At 37.4% G+C, this 24700-nt stretch overlaps 1 protein-coding gene across 1 annotated transcript; it reads right to left on the bottom strand.

Annotated features, from left to right (window-relative positions):
- Positions 1-4644: 4644 nt before the first annotated feature.
- LOC127137507 (U11/U12 small nuclear ribonucleoprotein 31 kDa protein) lies at positions 4645-5478 on the bottom strand. Its single transcript, XM_051063965.1, has one exon. It carries the CDS (start codon positions 5476-5478, stop codon positions 4645-4647), a length of 834 nt encoding a protein of 277 aa, XP_050919922.1.
- Between the last annotated feature and the right edge of the window lie 19222 nt (positions 5479-24700).

Below are 24700 nucleotides of genomic sequence, written 5' to 3'. Positions count from 1 at the left end.
AGGTGAAATATTTGATCATCAGTTGTTCGGTTTTTGTTTTCGAAACACAGAGGTAACTCGGTTTACAATAAATCGACGATCAAATTTTTCACATCTGAAACAAAGAATAGAAAAGAAATTGCAATGCAGTAATGTGGGCCAAATCATCTATAAAAATCCGGTTTGGTTTGTAGAAAACCAGGTTAAATTTTATCAGAAGAAGATTCGAGATGATGATGATATTCAGCATATGTTTGTCAGTCACGAACAATCTGGTTACAACGATATAGAGTTGTATATATTACCACATCAACAACAGGTGTCTCTGTACATTGATCAGTCACAAGTGTTTTGTGAGACTGATGACGAACAAGCTGAGGTGAATGTTCTAGATGACAAAGAAGAAGAATCTGAGATCATGGTTGATTCGATGGTGAACGCTGAAGAGGAAGAGGAGCCAATACCAACAAGTTATGTATACTGCCCACCCCAACAGATGACAAGGTTAAATTTGGGTTCAGATGAACCTTTAGCAGATGTATGGTACAATCCTTACGTGCAGATGCAAGGATCTTTGAAACAAGGAGACACATTTCGCACAAAAGAGGAATGTGTAAGAGCCATTAAGAAATTCCACATGCAACTATCAGCTGATTTCAGAGTTGACAGAACTGACGCATCGAGGTATAAAGTTTATTGTCCGAATGAGCACTGCCTTTTTATGTTGTCAGCTTCGTACCGGAAGAGGAGCGAGTCTTGGGAGATTGGATCAATGGGTCCAGATCACACATGCATGCTGACAAACCCAATCCAGGATCATCGTAAATTAAGCTCTCAGCTAATATGTGATGAAATATTATCTGTTATTAGCGACAATCCATCATTAAAGGTGAGTACAATAATCTCGCATATTAGGGCAGAGTACGAGTACACTCCATCATATAGGAAGGCATGGATAGCTAGGACAAAATCTATTGAAAAAGTGTTTGGCAATTGGGAGGAGTCTTACAAACAACTTCCAAAATACTTGTTGGCTCTAAAACAATATGCTCCCGGGACAATTGTCAAGCTGGAAACAAATTGTCCGCCTATACACCAGATGGTACGTGTGCTGTTGGAAATAAAATATTTCACCGTCTATTCTGGGTGTATCAACCAGGTATCATAGGTTTTTCTTTCTGTAAACCAATTATACAAACTGATGGTACATGGTTGTACGGAAAATACAAAGGAACGTTACTGATGGTAGTGGCACAAGATGGGAACATCAATATTTTTTCAATCGTCTTTGCCCTAGTTGAAGGGGAGACTGCTGAGGGATGAAGTTTTTTCCTAAGAAATCTCTGATTGCACGTTGCACCTCAGCCTAACTTATGTTTGATCTCCGACAGACACCCTTCAATCATCAGTGCATATAATAACATTGACAACGGCTGGCAAAATCCTCCTTCGACGCATGTGTTATGTAATAGACATATTGCTCAGAATTTCATGCGGGAAATCAAAGATAAGACGTTGCGGAAGAAGGTTGTCAATGCAGGTTACGCATTATCAGAACCTTCTTTCAAACACTACCGCAAGGAAATAAGATTGTCAAACGAAGATGCGGTACGGTGGATCCATGGTATTCCTTTGGAGAAGTGGACTAGGGCATACGACAACGGTCAACGTTGGGGCCACATGACAAAAATCTTGTGGAATCAATGAACTCTGTCTTCAAAGGCATCCGTAACCTACCAATAATCGCTTTGGTGCATGCTACATATTTCAGGCTAAGGGCGTTGTTTGAAACCAGACGCTTAAAATGGAGTTCAGTGTTGCAATCTGGACAGTTGTTCAGTGATGCTTCGATGAAATTCATCAGACATGAAGCTGCCAAAGCAAACACACATGTGGTTACGGTCTTTGACCGAAGTAAAGGTTGGTTTAGTGTTGTCGAGTCCATGGATCACAATGAGGGCATGCCGATGGGACAGTACAGAGTCGAACTAGATAGAGGTTAGTGCGACTGCAGAAAGTTCCAAGCCTTTCGTACCCCCGCTCCCATGTCCTTGCGGCATGCTCAAAGGTTCGAAGGGATCCATCATACTTGTTATCTGAAGTTTACAAAATCGTCAGTCTTTCAAATGTTTATAAAATTAGTTTTTTCGTAGTGGCAAAAGAGGATTATTGGCCAGAATATCAAGGGGACATCGTCTGGCACAACGAAGTTATGCGAAGGAAGAAAAAGGGTCGCCCAAACAGCATCCGAATTCGAACCGAAATGGATACGGCGAACAAAATGGTTAGACTATGTAGTTCATGCCGTCAACTAGGTCACAATCGTAATAACTGTCCTAGTGTTAGAATGAGCACAACCAGATAAATTTACATGTACCTCTATTGCAATATATGAAAAATTAAATTTATTTCATATTAGACGTCTGTCACGAAAGTACCATTGCATAAACAGTAACACATATAATTATAACAAATACAAGAACTATGCAATTACAACCAGCAAAACAATTTTGAACATGTAATGCATCATCCTACGAGCGTCTTGGTCTGTCTTAATATCCACCAATTCGCGTAATTCTTCGTGTTGGTTGAACGTGGACACAAGCCATTGTATTCTTCTAATCCGTTCACCCTCTCCAATTTCTCCCTCTAACCAACTGTACAACGTCCGATTAAGACGTTCAAACATATTTGTGTTCCAAAGTCGAATCTATACCGGAGCCGCAACGGCAAAAAATATTACATCAGCACTTTGTTTTTGAATGTATGCAGACATTGTTGAAACAGGGAAAATTGAAATTGATGGTGGTTGAATTTTATTAGGAGATGAGTTTGAGTGAAAAATATTGCATCCAACGCGTGGTATTTATTGAGACGGATAAAACATGTGGGCGCTTGAGGGATTGACGCCCACATGACCATCACATGCAGCCAGATGAATTAGCGTCCACACAACCAAATGCACCTAGGCGCCACTAGCATTGACGCCTCCTCATGAGGCCCAATGCAGGCGGCACTAGTATTGGCGCCTCCTCATGAGGAGCGCAATGCATGCGCCAATGCTAGTGGCGCCTCCTCGTGAGGAGCGCAATGCATGCGCCAATGCTATTGACGCCTCCTCTTTATGCATTGGGGGTGCCCCAGTTTATCTGACGCATCCTCTACCAAACCTGGTTATTTTGATAATTGTTTTTAATAATTAGTTAATTTGAAAAAAAAAATAAAAATAATTATTATTTTGAAAAAAAATTCCAAACTTTTACCTACTTTCTCTTCAAGAACACCCATATTAATCCTATTTGAATCTGCTCAAACTTCAACAAAATTCAAGAAACCGATATCCTGAATTTCACAAAACTCCCAATATCTTTATATCTGAGTACAATTATCGTACTATGTAATCAAGCTTCATGTTAATCCTATTCATAGAGGATATGAACTCTACTATTTTCATTAACTTGTGCCATAAGACAATGATTGAATTAGTAAAAAATATGAGCATACAAAAGTATATAGACAATCATGAATATGGTATCTATCGGTTATATATAACTGTCAACTGAATATGGTTTCAGAGTTATAGATATATCCAAAACCAACAATGCTTAAAACAAACAGTACAACAGTAACAATTGACCCCAAACTCCATATAATATAACTATACTTATTCCGATTCAAAGCCATAATTCAGAAAGAAAGGAAATAGCATAACAATAACCAATTTCTTTTTCTACATATCATTACAATGACATTCAAGATTAGCCCATGGTTCAAAAAGTTACAGAATAATTAAACCTATAATTTAAAGCCTAGTGTCGAGGGTGAGGCACAAATTGGTATTATTCTCCAGCTCAGCCAAGTGATTATGCATGAAAAGGATACCACATTTTCTCAGGGAGAAGCAATTTAAGCATTCTAAGAGAAACTTGAGAAATACTCATCAATCTGCATAAAAATGCTCAGTAGACATCAAAGAGTAAAGGTAATCAGAAGAACTGTTACCCATGGTTTTAAACTGCTTTCCACAAGAACGGCGACAGTAATTGTGACTACAAGTCTACAACCTATGCTTTTCATGATCTCAACAACCACATCAAATCCAGCTATATCTGACTACAATATTCTACATATATAATATCATAACATAACCACCACAACTGTAATTAAAAACCTTACTTATATGATAACAAGATGTGCCTAAAGTAAACCAGGGTGTTACAATTTGATTACATTACATGTTTTAACTGAACCAAAATAAAAAACATAACGAACAGGCTTTTCCTTTCTGTTTTACAGGTAAACCGAATGCTAAATTAAGCCGATAAATAAGAGACTCGTCTGTCATCATTCATTAACTATGAAAAAATCGAATACACAAAAATGCTCATCACCAATTCACCACCACTATCACTAATTACTACCACAATAACTAATAACTAACATGTGCTTGTGATCAAAACCATAAACACATCCAACCAAGCCAACAACATATAAACAATTTCATCAATTACACCATATCTTGATAAAAACAAAAAATTGCCATTTAGATTTATGAAACACTAGCACATATATACACACGACACACAGGACTAGTTGAATAATGCGGTAATGCGGAATACCAAACACACACCTTCAATCTGAAGTGTCAATGCTACATAGTCATGATCAATCATCATCATCATGATCACTCTCATCACTGAAATACCCAGCTTTCTTCCCTTTCTTCTTCGTCTTGTTGTTGTCCAAACCCCCATCATCATTTCTGTTTCTCCCCAGCAACCTTTCACCCGCTTCATCATCCACAACAGAAGCCCAATTAGCGTCAAACTGCTCCGCAGCAATCTGACCACCCTCCTCCTCCTCCTCATCACCTTCCTCCTCCCCATCCTTATCCTTCATCCCACTAAATCCCCGTCGCGGCTTCTCAGCCTGAGGCCGCGGCCTCGGCCCCAACTGATTCTTAGGACACTCATCCGACAAATGACCATGCCCCCCACACTCATAACACAAAGCAGTCTCAGTATTGTACACGCGCTTCCGAATAAACTCCGGAGCACGTCCATTATCATCAGCAATAGAAGCAGTTAGTGTCCTTCCATTGAGAATCTTCTTATTCATCTCCGCCACGGCGCGTTGGGCGTCATTACGAGAAACGAATTGGACAAACGCGACACCGCGGCTTAGGCGCGTGTGACGGTCTTTGAGAACGGTTACACGCGCGATGCGGCCGAAAGTAGAGAAGAGCGTATGGAGATCGGAGTTTGTTAGGGAGTAATCTAGATTAGAAACGTATAGCGTCGATTTTGATGGTGCTAAGGGTTCACCTGTTCCTCCTATTGATGATCCTTTGTTGTTCGGTTTTGATTGGGGTTGATTACTGGATGTGGTGCCGGTGGTGGTGTTGGGGGTTGAGGACGAAGCGCAGTAGCGGTAGTAGAAAACGTCGTCGTCTTCATCGCTGTCGCTGTGTTTTCGTTTGTGTTTCTTCTTGCTTGACATTTTTTTCGGTTCAGGTTTTTTGTTTCTGGCAACGGCGTTCGGTTTCCGGCGACGGAATTAGTTCTCCGATGCTTCTTTAATCTATAGAGGAAATCTGAGAGTGGAGAGATTCTATAATGCGTTTGAGAAACCCTAGAGAAGTGAAGCGAAACTCCAAGCGGATCTGGACATGGATCCGGATATTTTGGATTGGTTTTATATATGGTTTTATCCATTCTTATTTTTTTATAAGCAGTACTATCCATATGTAAATGGACAACTTGCTCACCGCCAGAGTACTTGTAAAGATAGCATAAAACTAAAAATTATTATGTTTTAATATTTTTTTGTTTAATTGGTCAGCCACCCATCTGCATATATAAATTTTAATAATTTTTTGTTAGTATGATGCTAGATTTTTAAGACAAAAATTTCTAGTTCGTTAGATATACAATTTTATTATATTATTTTAGATTATATTTTAATATCTTAAGATAAATAGAGTTATTGAAATTTAGCAAAAATAGAATAGAGTGAAATAGAAATTTTATTACTTTATTATTTGAATAATTAGCGATAAAAACAAAGTAAGTTTTTATTCTGCTCATATAAAAGAGAAACAATACTGATGGAAAGTGATGAAAATTTTCATTCTGCTCATATTAAAGGGAACAATACTCGTAGAAAGTGATCAATACTAGTAGAAAGTGATGTAATTTTTTATTCCTCATATCTAAGGGAAACAATGCTAATGAAAAGTGATGAAATGAAATAAAATAGAATAATAAAATTTTATTATACTGGATCTGATTTTAATTAACTCAAACAATGTAATCTTATTCTATTTCATCTCATATCACTTCATATCATCTCATTGCATCAATTTAAGCAAAACCTTAGTCTAATAACTTCAGTTTCACAACATTTAAAAACTCTTATGTAGAATTTGTCCAGAATTGAAGAGGACTCATCTCTTACTAGAAACTCAACAATTAATTTGTTTTCAAAAGTAATGCTTTATTTATACGCTTAGATTATGTTTGGACATCTTAAAATGAAGATATAAGAATCAAAATGAACATAGTGAATCAACAAAATTAGAAGTACATACGATTCAAATGCATCAAAATCGATGACATCTTTTTAAATTTATTAAACTTTTCGCATTAGACTTTTTTCTATTGTATTATTTTTCAACATCATTTAATTTCTAGAACTCATGCATCCTATCCAAAAAAGCAAAGTTCTCACTCAGATGTTTCTTCCTTAAGACGTTCTCTCCATTCTACGAATGTTGGTGGTAGAGGACACCCTCGTTTCAAATAAGCTTGTATAAAATGCATCTTAGTAGCAATCTGTCTAATCAAGACAACCCGGCCATTTAAATTATTTGGAGGGCAACTTAGCAGAGGGAAAACGATTTACGAAAAACTATGTCTTGTAAACTAAACTAAAACTCAGTCATATACATTTGATATAAGATGACTCATTTCAGAAAAATTCATCCACTTTATTGTCGTTGTGGGGACACCAATTTTACTAAGAATCAAAGGATTTTGAATAGCTTGTATTTGTGCATTAGTCATATAGAGTCGCATGTAATTGTCGCACCTCAAAAAAAGATGATAATGCGATCCCTCGCGATAGGACGCGGAAAAAAATGTTGTTCGAAACAGAGTCGCCACCGAACTTTATTTATTCCAATGAAGGAATAGGAAAATATCGAGAAAACCTTTAGAAATAAGAATAATGGTCGTCTCAACCATATTCGGGTTCGGGAGTCTATTACGCAAGGGGAAGGTATTAGCACCCCTCACGTCCGTTGTACTCAACGGGAACCTTTTAGTCTGATTTTGCTATTTGACTGTTAATTGACTGTTTATCTGCTTGCTTCGAGTAATTAGAATTGATGATAGATGTGGATGAAGACCTCAGGATGGGGGAAATGGGAGGTTTTTTATTAGTGTGCTCGCGAAGATACAGCAATCTCCTGCCTACGTATCCTTATGGTGCAATAAGGAAATCAGAGCATTCGTAGTTCGGGCTACTACGGATATTGGTTGTGTTTTGTTTTGATGAACGACTGTGTAGGTCGGCGTTCTAACGGCTAAACACTGGCTTGTCTACTCTCGGTGGAGGCTCTAGCACTGGTTTGTTGTGCGCATTAGAAAGGATTGACAGTGTTCTTTTTGAAAGGGTTTTGGTCACGCGGGGGTGACGAGTTGAATTGACGTGTTTGGATTTGATTGGTTTCGATCACTCCAGGGCGAGAAGTTAGGTTTGATTTGTTGATGATTTGAGGAACGACGAAAGATTGAGCAATATGGTGTACACCAATCGTTCAATTCTTTCGAGGAATAATAAGGCGTGCGCCTTCTATTCCCTTTTCGTTCGAATTGTTTTGAAAGTTTGTTTGTCGATGTTGAATACGCACGGTAGTGAGGCGTACACCTCCTACTTGCTTATTCAAAGAATAACGAGGCGTACGCCACCTATTCCCTTATCGAAGTTTATTTAACGTGTTTTATACGGAAGTCGATAATTTGTGCAATATGGCGTACGCCAATTATCCAAATAATCGAGAGACGCTGAGGCGTACGCCTCCCATCTTTTATCACCCGAGGTTTAAATTGTAAAAAGATATGTTTAGATATTGTATTCGATTTATGAAGATAGCTTGAATTTTGGGTTGGTAGGTTTGGATTTGTCGATGATTTGAGCAAGGTGGAGTACGCCAATTATTCAAATAATCAAGGAGTGGTGAGGCGTACGCCTCCCATTCTCTATTGAAGTTGTATAGTTTATTTTGTAAAATTGGGTTTGATATAAGAGGTGATTTGAGTTTATTCGATTGTGTTTTAAGTTTGATGACAAAAACTCGAGCAATATGGCGTACGCCACTTATTCGAATAATCGAAAGATAGTGACGCGTACGCCTCCTATCCTCTTTATTATCATAAATTTAGAATTAAATGTTTTAGAATTTGTAGTTGATTTGGAAAATGATTTGAATATGATGGTTGAAGTTTAGAAATAATTTGAATTTAGAACCTATGTTTGATTTGAAAAATTGATTTGAAATTGTATGACTATTAGGGTTTTAATTGAATGACGAAAATCCGAGCAATATGGCGTACGCCAATTATTCGAATAATCGAGAGATAATGAAGCGGATGCTCACTATTCTCCTTTTCATTCAAAGATTAATTATTAAAAATAAAACTTTTAGAATTTATAATTAATTGGTGGAGTGATTTTAATTTTATGGAGTTTTAGGGTTTTAAATGAATGACGAAAATCCGAGCAATATGGCGTACGCCAATTGTTCGAATAGTCGAGAGATAGTGAAGCAGAGGCTTACTATTCTCCTTTTCATTCAAAATTAAATTCAATAATTTTTAAGAGAATACTATTTAAATACGGTGAATTTGAATTTATTTAGAATTAATATACTTTTGGGAAAGATTATTTGGTATTGGACCAACGTCAAACTTATTTATTAGAAAAAAAAGTAAATTATTTGTTTACGTTAACCATTAATCCACCATTTAACTAATTATAATATTATAACAAGATAAAAAGAAGAGTTGAAAATAGTAATCGAAACCGAACTAATAAATATTTCTAATATTAGTGTTATCTTAATTTTAATTAAAACAATCAAGAATAGCTCATAAACCAAGTAGACCAAATTGGAATGTTTGGGAAATAAATAAAAAGTTAGGCCCTAAACATTGGATCAAAGAAGGCCCAAGGGACTTAAAGTAGTGTTATTTTCGGGATGGGCCACAAGGCCCAAAATCCTCTCCTACTCAGCCAAGTTGTACCGCCGAGAAGAGAAAAGGTTGTCCTCGGTTTACCTACCGCCACGCGCATCATTGTTCATTGATAACATCATAAAGATTTTGGGAACATAATCTGACAGCACCCAAGTATCTATCATCAATAACATTAATTTACTCTTAATAATATTTTAAAAGAAGAAACAATCACCCCTTAAAGCAAATAAATAAATCAAAATAATTTTGTCTCTCTCTCTTAAAACGACTCTTCATTCTTTCTGGAAAATATCCTCTCCCTATTAAATCGTATGCATGGTCCCAATCCAAAACTGCAGAGAGAGAAATTTTTTTTGAAAGGAAATCGATGAACACCCTTCGGTGTTCATCCTCAAACAAACCAGGACTCGAACATGAAGTTCAAAACTTCCAATGTGACAAACGACCACAATCCCCTCAAACCTTCAAATCCTCGACGGGATCTAGAAAACAGTAGCGAATCGGAACCTCAAAGGAAAACCTAATCTTAGCTTCTAACCTGTTTTCTATATCACAATCAACAGCAGAAATTAACGAGTCAAAATACAAGGTCAAAGCACTTTAAAGCAAAATAAAAGGGAAAGATTCGGCCGGAGCATCGTAGCCCCGACGAAGACCTGACGGCCATGATTACCTTCGGTGAGTATGTATGACGTTGTCCCTCTTCTTTTGCCTGTTGTTTCAAGTTTCTTCCTTTTCTTTCTATCCTTCTGTATCCACTCCTTGTTTTCTGTCTGATTCTGACTTTCACCTCTAATTGATTGTCATTTCCTTTTGCACGCGATTGAAGGGGTCAAGCTCTTCAAACCCTGATTCTCAGTATGAAAATCAGAGTTGAAATACAGAGTTTTAGCGGAGCTTTTCGGTGTAAGGTTCGTTTGGGATTTCAGCAGAGTGACGGTATTTTTCTTCTCTCCTTTTTCAATCGATTAAGTTTCCTTTTTATAAAGTGAAATGAGCTCCCCAAAATCGTGTGTGGATCCTTGTCAGATGGTGCAAAAAGGAATCATTCCGTTAGCATCAAATCTTTCTTTAGATTTTGGTTGGGACCAATGTAAATATGGTAGGAAACAGATTTGATTGTGGTCCCAAAAAATCTCCAAATGCGTGGCCGTCTTCACTGAATCTCCCATCTAGTTTTTACTGCGGTGAAACCTTCAACAATTGAGGTAAGGAAATTGGTATTTACTGGCATATATTTTAACCTTAATTGATGACTTCTCAACTTCGATTCACAACACTTCTTCCGTTTTTGCAGATGTGAGGACTTAATACATTTAGGTATGAATTGCTGCTCAAGTATTTTCGAATCCTGTGAATCTTTGCCTTTGGTTTATCATAACAATTGTGTGCTTACAAGTCTTATGACCATTAAATTGATGCCATGTTTGATACTTGGTTTGGTATTTGGTAGGTGATCTGAATGATATTCAGGATGCTTGATGATACTTGTATGGATGTTAACCTTGTTGATGGTTGAGCTTGGATTGCTAGTCTGCTGTGTTTTACATGGTGGTAGTCATGATTGCTCCTGTGATTCTATTACCATGAGGTTAGTCATATGCTGAAAACCTGTTAACTTGGAATGTGATGTTGTTAGCTATTGTGTTAGAAGTTTGAATGAAATTTTGCTATGGTAATGATTATTTTTGTTTTGGATACTTTGCTTGTGCGTGAGCTGATTTGTGGGTTGCTATGCTTGGTGATGCAGTAGTGGTTTGTGCAGTTTTTAGATCGTATATTTGATCAAGGTTAGATGGTTTGGTAACAGGTTTCTTCTTGTCATGGTTCAACATCTGTCATGGTTCTCTGATAATAGGTTCTATTGTAACAGGTTTTTTTTTTAAGCATACCCTGGCACTGTTTTGGTTTGGAACATTATGGCGTTTAAACCAATCCCGTCTTTAATTGATGATTCATAATGCAATGGTCCTGCCGCTATAGCTAAACCTTATGTCCCAAAAAGGTGAATCTTTAAATGTATCCTCATTTCCAAGTGTAGGCTAAGAGATACTCTCAACTGTGTTTAGCATGTTAGTTTTCTCGATTGTTTAACATCTCTGCTACCGACCAAATCCCTATCCAGTTATTAACATCAACATTCTGGAACTGAATCATCTGTCTTGGAGTTGTTAACCATCCTGCCATTGAAGGAAAATCATGTTGCCAAGGTCTGCAACATGGCCTGCTGTGGGAGGAATACTCTAAACTTGCGTCTGTAGCCGTTTTTTGTTTTTTGGGTGTGACAGCTTGTTTTTGCTGTTTTCTCGTTCGGCAGCTTCTGACAGTTTTTCTTCTTTTCATTATAATCTCTTTGGGAAAATCCTTACTCATTGTTTCTTTGAATCCTGCAGGTTTCACTCATGATATCAAGTTTACTGCTTCTGGAAGTGTTTTGGTGAAGAGAGTGCATGGAGTTGTCGTGGTCAACTGTCATGAGGTTTTAAGCTTATATACTTTTTTATTGTAATGTCCTCAAGTCTTTAGATCATAGGCCATGGCTGTGTGTAAATCATGAGGTCTTCCAATATAACTGTAAACTATGCCCCTTACAAAATTGATTCTCAGAGTGATCGTGCCCATATGGAAAAAGAATGGTTTTGTACATCTAAATTTGTATTTTTTGATCAAAAGTAACATTATTATGAAGTCCATAGAAAACTGTTTCATTTTCTTTCTTATAGGAATTAAAAGACATTGAATCTAAATCCTCAGGAAATTTTCTCAAGTCAGGACCAGGAAATGCAAATCCTAGGCCATCCGTTAAATAGCTCTTTAGACGTGGCCCGAGATGAGTAGAAAAAAATGCTCATTTAATAAGAATGCTCGCCATGAGACGTGATGGACCATAATAATGCACCAATCTTATAGGTCGGCCAAAAGGACTTGTTGATATGAATCAATTTGTACTTATGAACCAAATGATGCTTTTTATAATCTTGAATTAATGAGACGTGAGCCTTTGAGGAAACCTATGCATGGAGTAGATGATGTCATTGACTACAATGACATGTACCATGCTCAATGAATGAATAACAATAATATGCATCTTAATCCAGTGATCCACTTAATAAACAAAAGCTTCTTTGTGATTATTCTAATCAGTTGATTATAGTGGATTAAATTTGTGTGTATCAGGTGAAATCACTTTGGAGGGTGGACTATAGTAGCTTTGAGTTTCAAGCGAACGATAATAAAATACTTGTGTTTTTATCTCTTTGTTATTAACTTTTAAGTGGTGTTCTTGAGTTGGTAAAAAACTTTTGTTTTATAAAACTCAATTCAAACCCCCTTTCTTATGTTTTGCACACCTTCGGGGTTTGTTTTAATTCTGACGGGGCTGCCACTAGCAGATTGCTTACTAAGTGTGGGGGTGTTTTTTGTGACAGTCAAGAAAGATAACTTTGTGGCTTTCATAAGACTATTGGTGATTGCAATAGTCTTGCTACAGAATTCTGGGTTGTCCTTATGGGTTTGGAGCTTGCTTGGAAGAGAGATTTCAAGAACCTTATTGTTCAAGATGGCAAGAAGACAGTAGCAGACGCTCTCCAAGGGTCGCCTTTGAAGTCTAAACAAGGTTCGACTTTGGCTAGGCATATTCTTCTTCTCCTTCAGCATTTTAAAGAAGTGCATTCATTCACATTTTTAGAAAAACTATTAAGTGTGCTGATTTTTTAACCAAACTAGATTTGTCCAGTTTTGATGGTTGTATCTGATTCGATGATAATTTTTTTAGTAACGGTTCAAATGTCTATGAGACATGCTGCCTAATGTCTCCTCATTTTAGACCTTTGATCCTCCCATTTTACTAATAAATAAATATATATTTGATTAAACAAACTTAAAAAATTATTATTTTTATTATATGAGTTAAATAGTTTAAGTTTCAAATTCTGAAACGTCCCCAAAAAAAACTATTTACTTACATTCTGAATTTAAAAGAATATACATTTCAAATTCTGAGTTGTCACCATAAAAAATTCTATCAATGAAAGCCCTAATCGTCACCAAAAATATATATTATATTTTATATTTCAAAGAATTTAAATTTCAAATTCTGAATTTATTACCATCAATTACATCTAAAATTATTAGATTACTTTTCACAATATAAATTCATAATTTAAAAAACAAATACTTTTAAAATTACTGACTTAAATTTATTTATTTATCTTCTATTTTGCTAAAATTATATTTTTTTACTCTCCAATTTTTAAAACTAATATTTTGGTTCGCTATTGAACAACGCTGCATTATTTTTAGTTTTCAAAACTTTACTTTCATTAGAGAGGTACTTCATTTCAAAATTATTTTACCAAACAAAATTTATCTCAAAATAAACATCATTTTACTTTTTCAATATCAATTTCTTTCAGAATGCCATTAAATAATTAAAACTTCTTTCAAGTCATTATTCTCCTATACATTTATGACAATTTATAAAAACCTTAAACTATTCTTATTTTAGGATGGAATGAGTAAGCAATCAATAGACATTTATGAACTAATAAAATATATCATTGTTTTTATAATTAATTTTATTTTTTATTTTATTTGTATTAAAATATTACAAATATATTAAAACAAACTTTTAGAATTTTTTTTCAAAATAACCATTATTTTAAAAAATAATTCCAAAATAACCAATTATTCAAAAATATTACCAAAATAATTAGGTTTGATAGAGGATGCGGCAGATGAATTGACGTACCCCCAATGCATGAAGAGGAGGCGCCAATATCATTGACGCATGCATTAGACTCCTCGTGAGGAGGCGCCAATGCTAGTGGCGCCTACATTGGGCCTCATGAGGAGGCGCCAATGTTAGTGGCGCCTATGTATGTTTGATTGGTGTATGCGCCAATTCATCTGGCGCATACACCCCCTGCTATTTTTTTTTAATTATAAATATTTAATTTTTATTATTTAATAAAAAAGAAATAGTAATGAAATAAAAATTCATTGATGATGTAATAATTGGTTACATTGGACTGACAATAAACTAATGACCCGTCCGATTATAACGTCCCCCTGTTCCACATCCCGGTGCGTTAGTTTAACTCCTAGGTCTTCCACGATTTTCTTGAGGTGTTTGGGGTCTTTGTGTGCTGACCTGATCGAGCGATGGTTGGTTGAAAGGTCCAACGGAAGTTCCAGCGGTATTTGATAGATGTGTCATCATTTTCTCCCAATATCCGGAGGGGCTCTGGCCAACGGCGCTTCCGTAATGGATTTCGGTGCCCATGTCATCGTAGTTAGGGCGTTGTGGTTGAGTGAATTGGGGACAATATAGTTGCCCAAATTGGGTCATTGAGTCGTTTTGGAAACAAAGCAATGGTTTCTGGGGCGACTATTGTTAAACAATGGTTGGGTGTTATTGATGGGGGGCTACGATGAAGTGACCCATATGAATCATCTGGGCTATAGACAGTTGTGGTTGCGGGGTTTGATTCTTGGTTTTGTGTTTGAGTGAGAGGTATGAATGGATTGCGACGTTGGATGGTTGGTTGTTGGGTGGTTGGCATGAACGGGTTGCGATGTTGGGTGTTTGGTTGTTGTATGTATGTGGTTGGTTGATGTTGTATGGTTGGTTGTTGGGTTTGGGTGGGTTCACATTGGTGTTCGGTGGTGAATTGTTGTGGGGCATACGATGACGAAGCATGTTGGCGTGGATCCATCAAATACCGCGGCTCAGATACAAATTGTTGAGTTGTTACCGATCTAAACCATGCCATATATTTTGTTGAGTCGGTCTTGCACCATGGATATCTGGTTTGTTCAAGATGTGTTGTCTTTGATTCCTCTATGGATGACACATGTCTTTTGCAAAGTCTCTCCAATCAGAATAATCCCATTGTGCATCAACCCTTTTTTGATGTTAATTCCCCAAACACGTGGGAGATTCTGGAATCTGTTGTAGCATTTAGAACTGCAGTTTGACCCGGTCACTCTGGTGCATTTCCACCATAGTGAATCGAATAACCGGTCACTCTGGTGCATTTCCACCATAGTGAAAAATATTATTTACTATTAATTATAATATAAAATATAATTAACTAAATGGTGAATGGTAAAGTGTTAGACTTACTTGGTTGCAAACGGGAACACGAATGGGCGCTCATTTATCGGGGCGAGCGACGACATTCTTGACCAACCCCAAGCTTGAAGCAAATACGCACATGAAAAAAAATATAGGTATTCTTTTTTGTAGTTCTATACATTGCACTATATAGATGGGCCAATACAGCTGAACCCTAACTATAAGTGTTTACCTTATTAATGTTGCGTAATAAAGTTAAATACATTATATTTACAAAATTACCTGTACTTTCTGGAAACAAAAAATTATCAAATAAAATCATAATATAACACCAAGCTTTTATTATTTTCTCATACTCGGTTGAATCGTCGGGAATTACTATACTGGCATAATATTGTTTAAGGTATTTTAAACTTATACCTTGCCCCCTTGCTTGACCGGACGTGTCTCCCTCAGTTTCGTCGTCTAGCAAATGGGCACCCAATAATTCATTGCAGATATTGTTGTCTTGGTTAACTCGATCATTCACTGCCTTTCCATCTATACGGAGACCTAACAACATGTACACGTCCTCAAGTGTGACGGTACACTCACCAATCGGAAGGTGAAATGTGTTAGACGGTGTGGCTAGTGATCGAGAGGGGGGGGGGGTGAATAGATCACCTCTTTAAAATTTAACGGATTTAAAGTTTTATCAGAGTTTTTAAAGTTGGCGGAAAAATCAGTCCCGAATCGACTTCCGTCTATTCTGAACCGCTACTAGAAAACCGGAACACGAGTTTAATGCTGGATTTTAATGAGAATGACAGAGACAATCCACAGCAGAATTTTAACTAATTGAATGCACTTATCATTGAAGTCTATTTCCAATGAATAAAATCTAGCTAACCGTTTTGTCAAACAGTTGGTGTGTATGTGATCAATGATGAACAGCAGTAGAGTTTGATTAAAAAGTTTTCTTGCCACTGCCGTCTTGAAAAAGGAACGATCACAACACACTAACTGAAATTGCGAAAACAGTTTTAAACGTAAAGAGGAGTAAGGTAAGAATACGATACGCAGAGATTTGGTAAGGAAGTTCCCCACGTCGTCCTCGCGTGTGGGTACGTCTCCCTCTCAATTTCAAATGAAATTGAGAACTTTGATTATCAATAATTGCCGAATCCATTGATACAAGGTTATGATACAAAGACAGAATTCTAAACTCTAAGAACCTCTTCTTGTATGAACCTTCACTTGATCTGAGCACGATCAAGATTTTCCTGCACGAAATTGCACACAATTCACCGGTTCCACGACCTGCTTGCGAAATCCCCCGATCTCCAAACGCAACGCTGCGGCTGAATATGTTCTGCAAACGTGACTCCCAAACCCTCAAGAACACTCCAGTTCTTGAAGGACAAACCAGTAGGTTTTTCCTAGAAACCCCCTTCAATCTTCGACTCAGCTAGATCCTCGATCGTTCCGCTGAAAACCACAGCTGGATCCTTGATCGTACCACTAAATGTTATCTCGATAATCCTTTAATCCAAAGAACAAGAATTATTGTGTGTTGATGTTCTTGAAGAAAAGTGATTGAGAAGATGAAGAAGATAAAGTCTCTTTCAGGTTTCTATGTGCTCTTAAACAATTGCTCCAACACTACTTTTTGATCTTGTGTTCAATTGTTTTTCCCTCAAAGAATTCGTGTGCTTTGCTGCTGTCATAACCTGTCTTATATATGCAACCACAGGAACTGTTATAAAACAAAAACAGCTTTATGCATTGATACATGAGAGTATGCATCGATGCATACTGTAATATAAGTGAGTATTTGGTGAAATGAATTAATCATGTATCGATGCACAATTCGTATGTATCGATGCATGCTCCTTTTTCACTAGCATGTATCGATGCCTAATGCGTATGTATTGATACACAGGCTGTTTTCAATTTGTCATGTATCGATGCCTAATGCGTATGGATCGATACATGGAGCCTTTTGCCTTTCATGTATTGATGCATGACTCGTATGCATCGATGCATACTGAACAAAAGAAGTTTTGTGATATACCACATGCAGTATGTATCGATGCAAGGGCTTATGTATTGATGCATACTGACACAAAATGCATTTTAATTGTTATTTTAAGAGAAGTATCAATGTAGGTCTATATGTACAGTTATGCAACAATAGAGTGGGATGAAAAACACAGTAAAACACAAATGTATCATATAATGTAATGCACAACCAACATTTGGATGATGATCACACAATTTGCTATCATTAAAAATTAATTCAAAGTAAAGAATTCTCTCACAAACTCCCCCTTTTTGATGATGGCAAATTCTTGGCAAGATGTGTGATACTCCCCCTGAGTTTGTGCATATCTGCATTTTCTCCCCCTTTGTCAACATCAAAAAGAGGAAGAAACAGATCTATCAAGGTAGCATAGTGTAGCAGGACATGGCAAAAAATGGATAACAAGCTATTAATCACAAAGAAAAAAAAGCTTCAAAGTAAAGAATCATTCACAAAGAATGACGAATACGGGCAATAACAATAGAGATAAACAGAAAGAGAAAAGCATTTAAAGATTCGAACGAGTTTAAGGATTACATAAGCTAAACCATATATTGTGCAACAAAATTAAACTTGAGCAATATGAGATGAAATGCTGAGAGATGAAATGCAGGTGGGTTAATTGGGATTGTTTCCACCACAAGACTCTTCATCATTTCTGGTAGGATCTCTGTAGCTTGGTGGAGGCGGAGGAGGAGGCATTGTGTCTGTATTTTGGCCCATGAAGGAGTATTGCCTAAATCGGTTCTGAACTTCAATGCTTCTAAAGTTGTCCATGATACCAGGATTTTCACGGCAGTCGTCCATAAAGCCGGACATTTCGTTGTAGAACACTTGATGCCATTTAACCAAGTCTTGGTGCCAAGCATGTTGATTCTGATACATCCTTGTATGTTCATCATGCCAGTCACGATGCTCCTTGTGCCACTCAGATTGTTGTACATTCCAATACCGTGCTTCTTCAAGGCGTTCTTTGTTAGCAATTTCCATCTGTTGAAGCATATGAGTGATGTCCGCAGTAGGTATTGAGGATGAAGTACCACCTGAGAATGGAGGGGCTGTAGGTTCAGGTACGTGGTTGGTGGGAGACCACCTTCGTGGCACCCAATCTCCCCAACCAGCATTGGCCTCAGCTTGAGGCGCATCTTCTTCAGGCGCATCCTGCATTTCTTCATCTGGCTGATCTTCAACGACATAGACTCGTTCAGAAGGCTCATCAAAGTTGTAGATTCTGGTTTTAGATTTTCTTTCAAAGAAGTAGAAGCATTTACGGTCCCTGTCCCACCGATATCCCATATGCGATAGAGTGGAAGAGTCAAACTCTTGAGCAGCTGATGGAGATAGGAGAGGAACAGGAGGTATTTCAACTTTCCAAAACTTAAGGATTTTCATTATTTGAGAGGCATAACCTAGAGCAACATTCTTGGAGCTGTTGCGCGCAAAAAATAGACGTTTTACATAGTAGTTTGCCCAATTTAAAAGAACCCTATTTTGCAGAATGTAGAGAAGGTGTATGCTTGGCCTGTCCAACCGAGAATGGCCATTGTTTGTCGGGCGCAAAATGTGTGTGATGATCCAATGAAGAATACGCGGAGTTTGCTTTATCATACCAGACGTGATGTGTTCATCCTCACTTAGTGGTCTGTCTATCTTTAAGATAGATGGAGTAAAGTCCTTCATGTCAAACTCAGTGTCAAAATTCAGGTCATGCCAGGATTTGAAATTCATCGACGGAGGCGGAATTTGAAATACCAATTCCCAATCAGAGGCTTCAAAGGTATATGTTCTGATACCGATAGAACACCGGAACATATAGCCTCTACCAGTTTGTAAACCAGCATAAAAGGCCCGGATGAAATCCTCATGATACTCATCTTTTGTAGATAGAAAGGACCCAAGTCTTTGTGCATGCAGTAGTTCAATCACTTCAGTTAGATGCAGATGAATAGCATCTGTTTTATCAAAGATATGGGGTTTCATTACCAACCTTGCCTTGAAGGATTCCTCAAATTCAGCAGCAATGGCAGGATGAAGTATGTCTAAGGCATTTGAAGGAACATCTGGTGGTTGCTAAGAAGTACCGGCTGCTTCCTTTCCCTTTCCTTTTCCTTTTGCTCTGGCTGGAATAGTGCGTGGAGGCATGGTGATGTGAGATTTAGGGTTTTAGAGAGAGAGTGAAGATGAGGAAGATTAGGGTTAGCCACTGGTTTTGGGGTTTTTGAGGACAGATGATATGAAGTCTTGAGATAGGAAGTGATGGGATTGGCTGATGTGTCGATGCATGAGAGAGAAAAAAATGCATTTAATTCAAATAGCATCAGTATGTGTCGATGCAAATGGTCATGCATCGATGCCTATTATTCACATTTGGCCTGTGTATCGATACATGCGATGGATGCATCGATGCAGCCTGAACCATTTTTAAAAAAAATTGAGATTCTGAATATATGTATCGATGCATACATGTTTTGTGTCGATGCATACTGATGCCAAAGCAGATTTTGATGACTTTTGATGCAGTATGGATATGCATTATGCACTATGTCATGATGATTATGCTCAAGAAAGATTCAGAAGTCAGATTGTTAATGTGCACACAATATAGACAAGGAATATATGCAATCAAATTTTATATCAACTAGAGTAAGAACATTGGTTCTAACATACACAATCACTTAGCAATAAGAAAATTGTAGAAAGGATTGATATTACCTCTGTTGGAGAAATCTCTGAACCTTTTGACATCTACACACTTACCGTGCTCATCCTTATCTAGATTTCCGTTGGTAGGCATTGGGGTGTCGATTGATTTTGAGTCATTCATTCCAAAGCGCTTGAGTAGTTCTCTGCAGTATTTTTTTTGACATACTGCTGTACCCTCATCAAGTTGCTTTATTTGCAGTCCTAAGAAGTAGTTCAGCTCCCCCATTAGACTCATCTCAAATTCACCCTGCATAACCTTAGAAAATTCTTCGACCAAGTGTATGTTAGTTGAACCAAATATGATATCGTCGACATAAACTTGAACTAAAAGAATGTGCTTCCCTTTGTGTTTAATAAAGAGAGTATTGTCCACTTTACCTCTTGAATATCCATGATCAATTAGGAATTTGCTAAGCCTTTCATACCAAACCCGAGGGGCTTGTTTAAGACCATACAAAGCTCGTTTTAATTTGTGAACATGATCTGGATTTTCAGCATTTTCAAAACCAGGAGGTTGTGAAACATATACTTCTTCATTTATGACACCATTAAGAAAGGCACTCTTTATGTCCATTTGGTAAAGCTTAAAATCCTTAGAACACGCATAGGCAAGCAAAAGACGTATAGCTTCAAGGCAAGCAACTGGAGCATAAGTTTCCTCATAGTTTATGCCCTCCTCTTGGTTATACCCTTGTGCTACTAAACGTGCCTTGTTCCTAGTAATCACTCCGTTTTCATCAAGCTTGTTTCTAAAAACCCACTTAGTGCCTATGATATGATGATCTCGCGGACGAGGGATAAGTTCCCAAACGTCATTTCTTTTAAATTGATTAAGCTCTTCTTGCATGGCCATTAGCCAAAATTCATCAATCAAGGCCTCTTTGGCATTTTTAGGTTCTACTTGTGAAACAAACGCGAAGTGAGAACAAAAGTTACTTATCTTAGAACGGGTCATTACTCCCTTTGAAATGTCTCCCAAGATGTTGTCAATGGGATGGTCTTTTGAGGATTTCCAAGCTGTTGGAAGCTCCTTCACATCAGCTGTCTTTTCTTCCTCATTTTCTTCATGACTAGTATCTTCCTCCTTCTCATGGGCAGCTGTCTTGGACTGATCAGTTTCCTCAACAGCTTCCTTGAGTATGTCTTCTGTAGATACACCTGCGTCATCAAAAGAAATACCTTTTCCGACATTTTTCGGATAAGACTCATCAAAAGAAACATGAACAGATTCTTCAACAGTAAGTAAACGCTTATTATACACTCTATATGCTTTACTTGACAGTGAGTAACCAAGAAAGATACCTTCATCAGCTTTTGCATCAAACTTCCCAATGTTTTCCTTACCGTTATTCAAAACAAAACATTTACAACCGAATACGTGAAGATGTGACAAGTTTGGTTTTCTTCCTTTCAAAAGTTCATAAGGAGTTTTATTTAAAATAGGGCGAATTAAGATTCTGTTTAAAACATAACAGGCTGTGCTAACAGCATCAGCCCAAAAGTATTTTGGCAATCCGCCCTCATTAAGCATTGTTCTTGCCAACTCCTCTAAAACACGATTTTTACGCTCCACAACCCCATTTTGTTGTGGAGTTCGAGGAGCTGAAAAATTATGCTCAATACCATACTTGTCACAGAACTTCTCAAAGTGATAATTTTGAAACTCACCACCATGATCGCTACGAATTGTAACTATTTTGGAATTCATTTTGTTTTGGGACAGATTTGCAAAGTTTTTAAAAGCAGAAAAAGTTTCATCTTTGCTATGAAGGAATATAGTCCAAGTAAATCTAGAGTAGTCATCAACTATTACAAAGCCATAGTAATTTCCACCTAGGCTCTTTGTCCTAGAACGTCCAAAGAGGTCCATATGGAGAAGCTCAAGGGGTCGTGAAGTTGAAATTACATTTTTAGATTTAAAAGACACCCTCGTTTGCTTTCCCATTTGGCACGCGTCACATAGGTGGTCTTTTGAAAATTTTATTTTTGGTAGACCGACTACTAGATCCTTAGATACAACCTTATTAAGCAAATCGAAATTAACATGCGCTAAACATCTATGCCAAAGCCAAGAATCATCATTCAAGGTGACTAGACATTTAGTACTTGTTAAAGGTACATCAAACAAGTCAAGCATATAGATATTGTTTACTCTTACACCCTTAAACACAATGTTCTGTTCAGCATGTTCAATTATGCAGCAAGTTTTTGTGAAGGAAACTTTATAGTCCATGTCGCATAGTTGACTTATGCTTAACAAATTGTGTTTAAGTCCCTCTACTAGATGGACATTTGAAATAGTAGTGGTGGAGGGATTACCTACACTACCTTTGCCGAGTATAGCTCCTTTGTTATTGTCTCCAAAAGTAACATATCCCTTCTTCTTTGCCTTGAAGTCTATAAAGAGCGATATGTCACCGGTCATGTGCCTCGAGCAGCCGTTGTCAAGAAACCACCTTCTATCTGCGGAGGCAAGGCACTCATCCTACAATATCAAAAGAGAGAAGTTGGTCCCCAATTTTCATTGGGTCCAAGTGGGTAAGTGTTAACATGGTTGCCTTTTGGCTTCCATTGATAAATACCTTTAGGGACAAGAAATCTCCTAAACTTGCATTTCTCAATGGTATGGCCAGCACGACAACAATAATGACATAGACCATGATGATGTGTTTGTTGCTTCTTGTTCATTGAATCCTTTAGAATAAAAGAGTATTTTGCATATGGAGGATTCAATGACTTCTTGAACAACCTAGAGTCAACGGCATAAGTAATTTTAGGTTGTAGCGCCTTCTTTAATTTGACCTTAAGAGTATTTACCTCTTTTTGCCAAATATAACAAGCGTCACAATACCTAACTCTACTACATCCATCAATGTCAATAGTTTTTGAATTTTCTGCAATACTAGTTTTCAATGCTTCTAAATCAATTTCAGCTTTGTTTACTTTACCTTCCAAAAAAGAGAAGATATGTTTGTCGGAAAGCTATTTTTCAAAAGCTTCGTTATGCAGTTTTTCAAAAGCTATTTTTAGTTCTAAAAAAGACATAGAGGAGAAATTATTGTAATAGGCTTGTTTTACCTTTTTGTCATTGTTTTTCTTCTTGTGGTAGGACAGATTTTTTGTGTGAGCCATAAGGCACAAATTTGCAGCTTCATCACCATCACTTGAGCTTTGTGTGCTTGATGAATCACTATCACTTTCCCATGCAATATACGCTCTTCTTTGTTTGTTGTACCCTTTTGGCGAATCTTTTCTTTGATCCTTATACTTCATAGGGCAGTCCGTTTTATAGTGTCCAGATTTACCACAATTAAAACAGGATCCTCTTCCTCTACTCTTCTTGTTCTCTTCTTGTTTCGAATTTATAGATTGTCTTTGAAACTTCATGAGATTTTTGTCGGAATGCTTGACTCCATTCTTTCGAATGAATCTATTATATCTCCTTACAAAGAGTCCCATTTCCTCATCATCCGAGTCTTTGTCACTACTTGAATCATTGTCGCTTTGCTCTTTTCGTGAGGACTTAGAGCTGGAGGCCACAAGAGCTATTGGCTTCTTCTCTTCCTCTTTGTCTCTTTTCTTCTCCTTTTCCTTCTTACTTTTATTCTCATATTTTTCAAGACTTTCCAAAGCCTGTTGATGTTCTTCCAGCTTTCCAAACAGAGTTGTAATCGTAAGTCTTGTAAGATCGTTGGCTTCCTTGATTGCTGTAACTTTAGGTTGCCACTCCCTGCTAAGACACCTGAGAATTTTATTAGTAGCAATTTCATTGGAAATAGGTTTTCCAAGCGCATTCAATCGGTTTGTTAGGTGAGTGAATCTCTTTTGCATGTCGGAGATAGATTCTCCTTGTTTCATGCGAAAGAGCTCAAATTCTTGATTGAGTGTGTTAATGCGGGACTGTTTTACTTCAGTAGTACCCTCATGGGCAACTTCTAAAGCGTCCCACATTTCCTTAGCTGTCGTGCAATGAGATACTCGATAATACTCATCAACACCAAGTGCTGAAATTAGCATGTTTCGAGCTTTCCAATCGCACGACCACTTTTTTTCATCTTTCTCATTCCAATCATCTTCTGGTTTAGGTACTATGGCGCCAGCCGCATTTGTCATAGTAATTTGAAACGGACCATTTTCAATGGCAGCCCATACTAACCTATCCACAGAATTTATATGAACTCGCATGCAGTCTTTCCAGTAGCCGTAATTTTCACCGTTGAAAATAAGCGCTCTATTATACGCCCCCTTTGGTTCAGAATCCATACTGTTACAGGCAGCCACAGAGCACCAGCGAACCAGCGCTCTGATACCACTTGTTAGACGGTGTGGCTAGTGATCGAGAGGGGGGGGGGGGTGAATAGATCACCTCTTTAAAATTTAACGGATTTAAAGTTTTATCAGAGTTTTCAAAGTTGGCGGAAAAATCAGTCCCAAATCGACTTCGGTCTATTCTGAACCGCTACTACAAAACCGGACACACGAGTTTAATGCTGGATTTTAATGAGAATGACAGAGACAATCCACACCAGAATTTTAACTAATTGAATGCACTTATCATTAAAGTCTATTTCCAATGAATAAAATCTAGCTAACCGTTTTGTCAAACAGTTGGTGTGTATG

The sequence above is a fragment of the Lathyrus oleraceus genome, chromosome 4 (assembly GCF_024323335.1).
Source record: "Lathyrus oleraceus cultivar Zhongwan6 chromosome 4, CAAS_Psat_ZW6_1.0, whole genome shotgun sequence".
NCBI lineage: Eukaryota > Viridiplantae > Streptophyta > Magnoliopsida > Fabales > Fabaceae > Lathyrus > Lathyrus oleraceus.
This window is presented reverse-complemented; position numbering and strand designations above follow the sequence as displayed.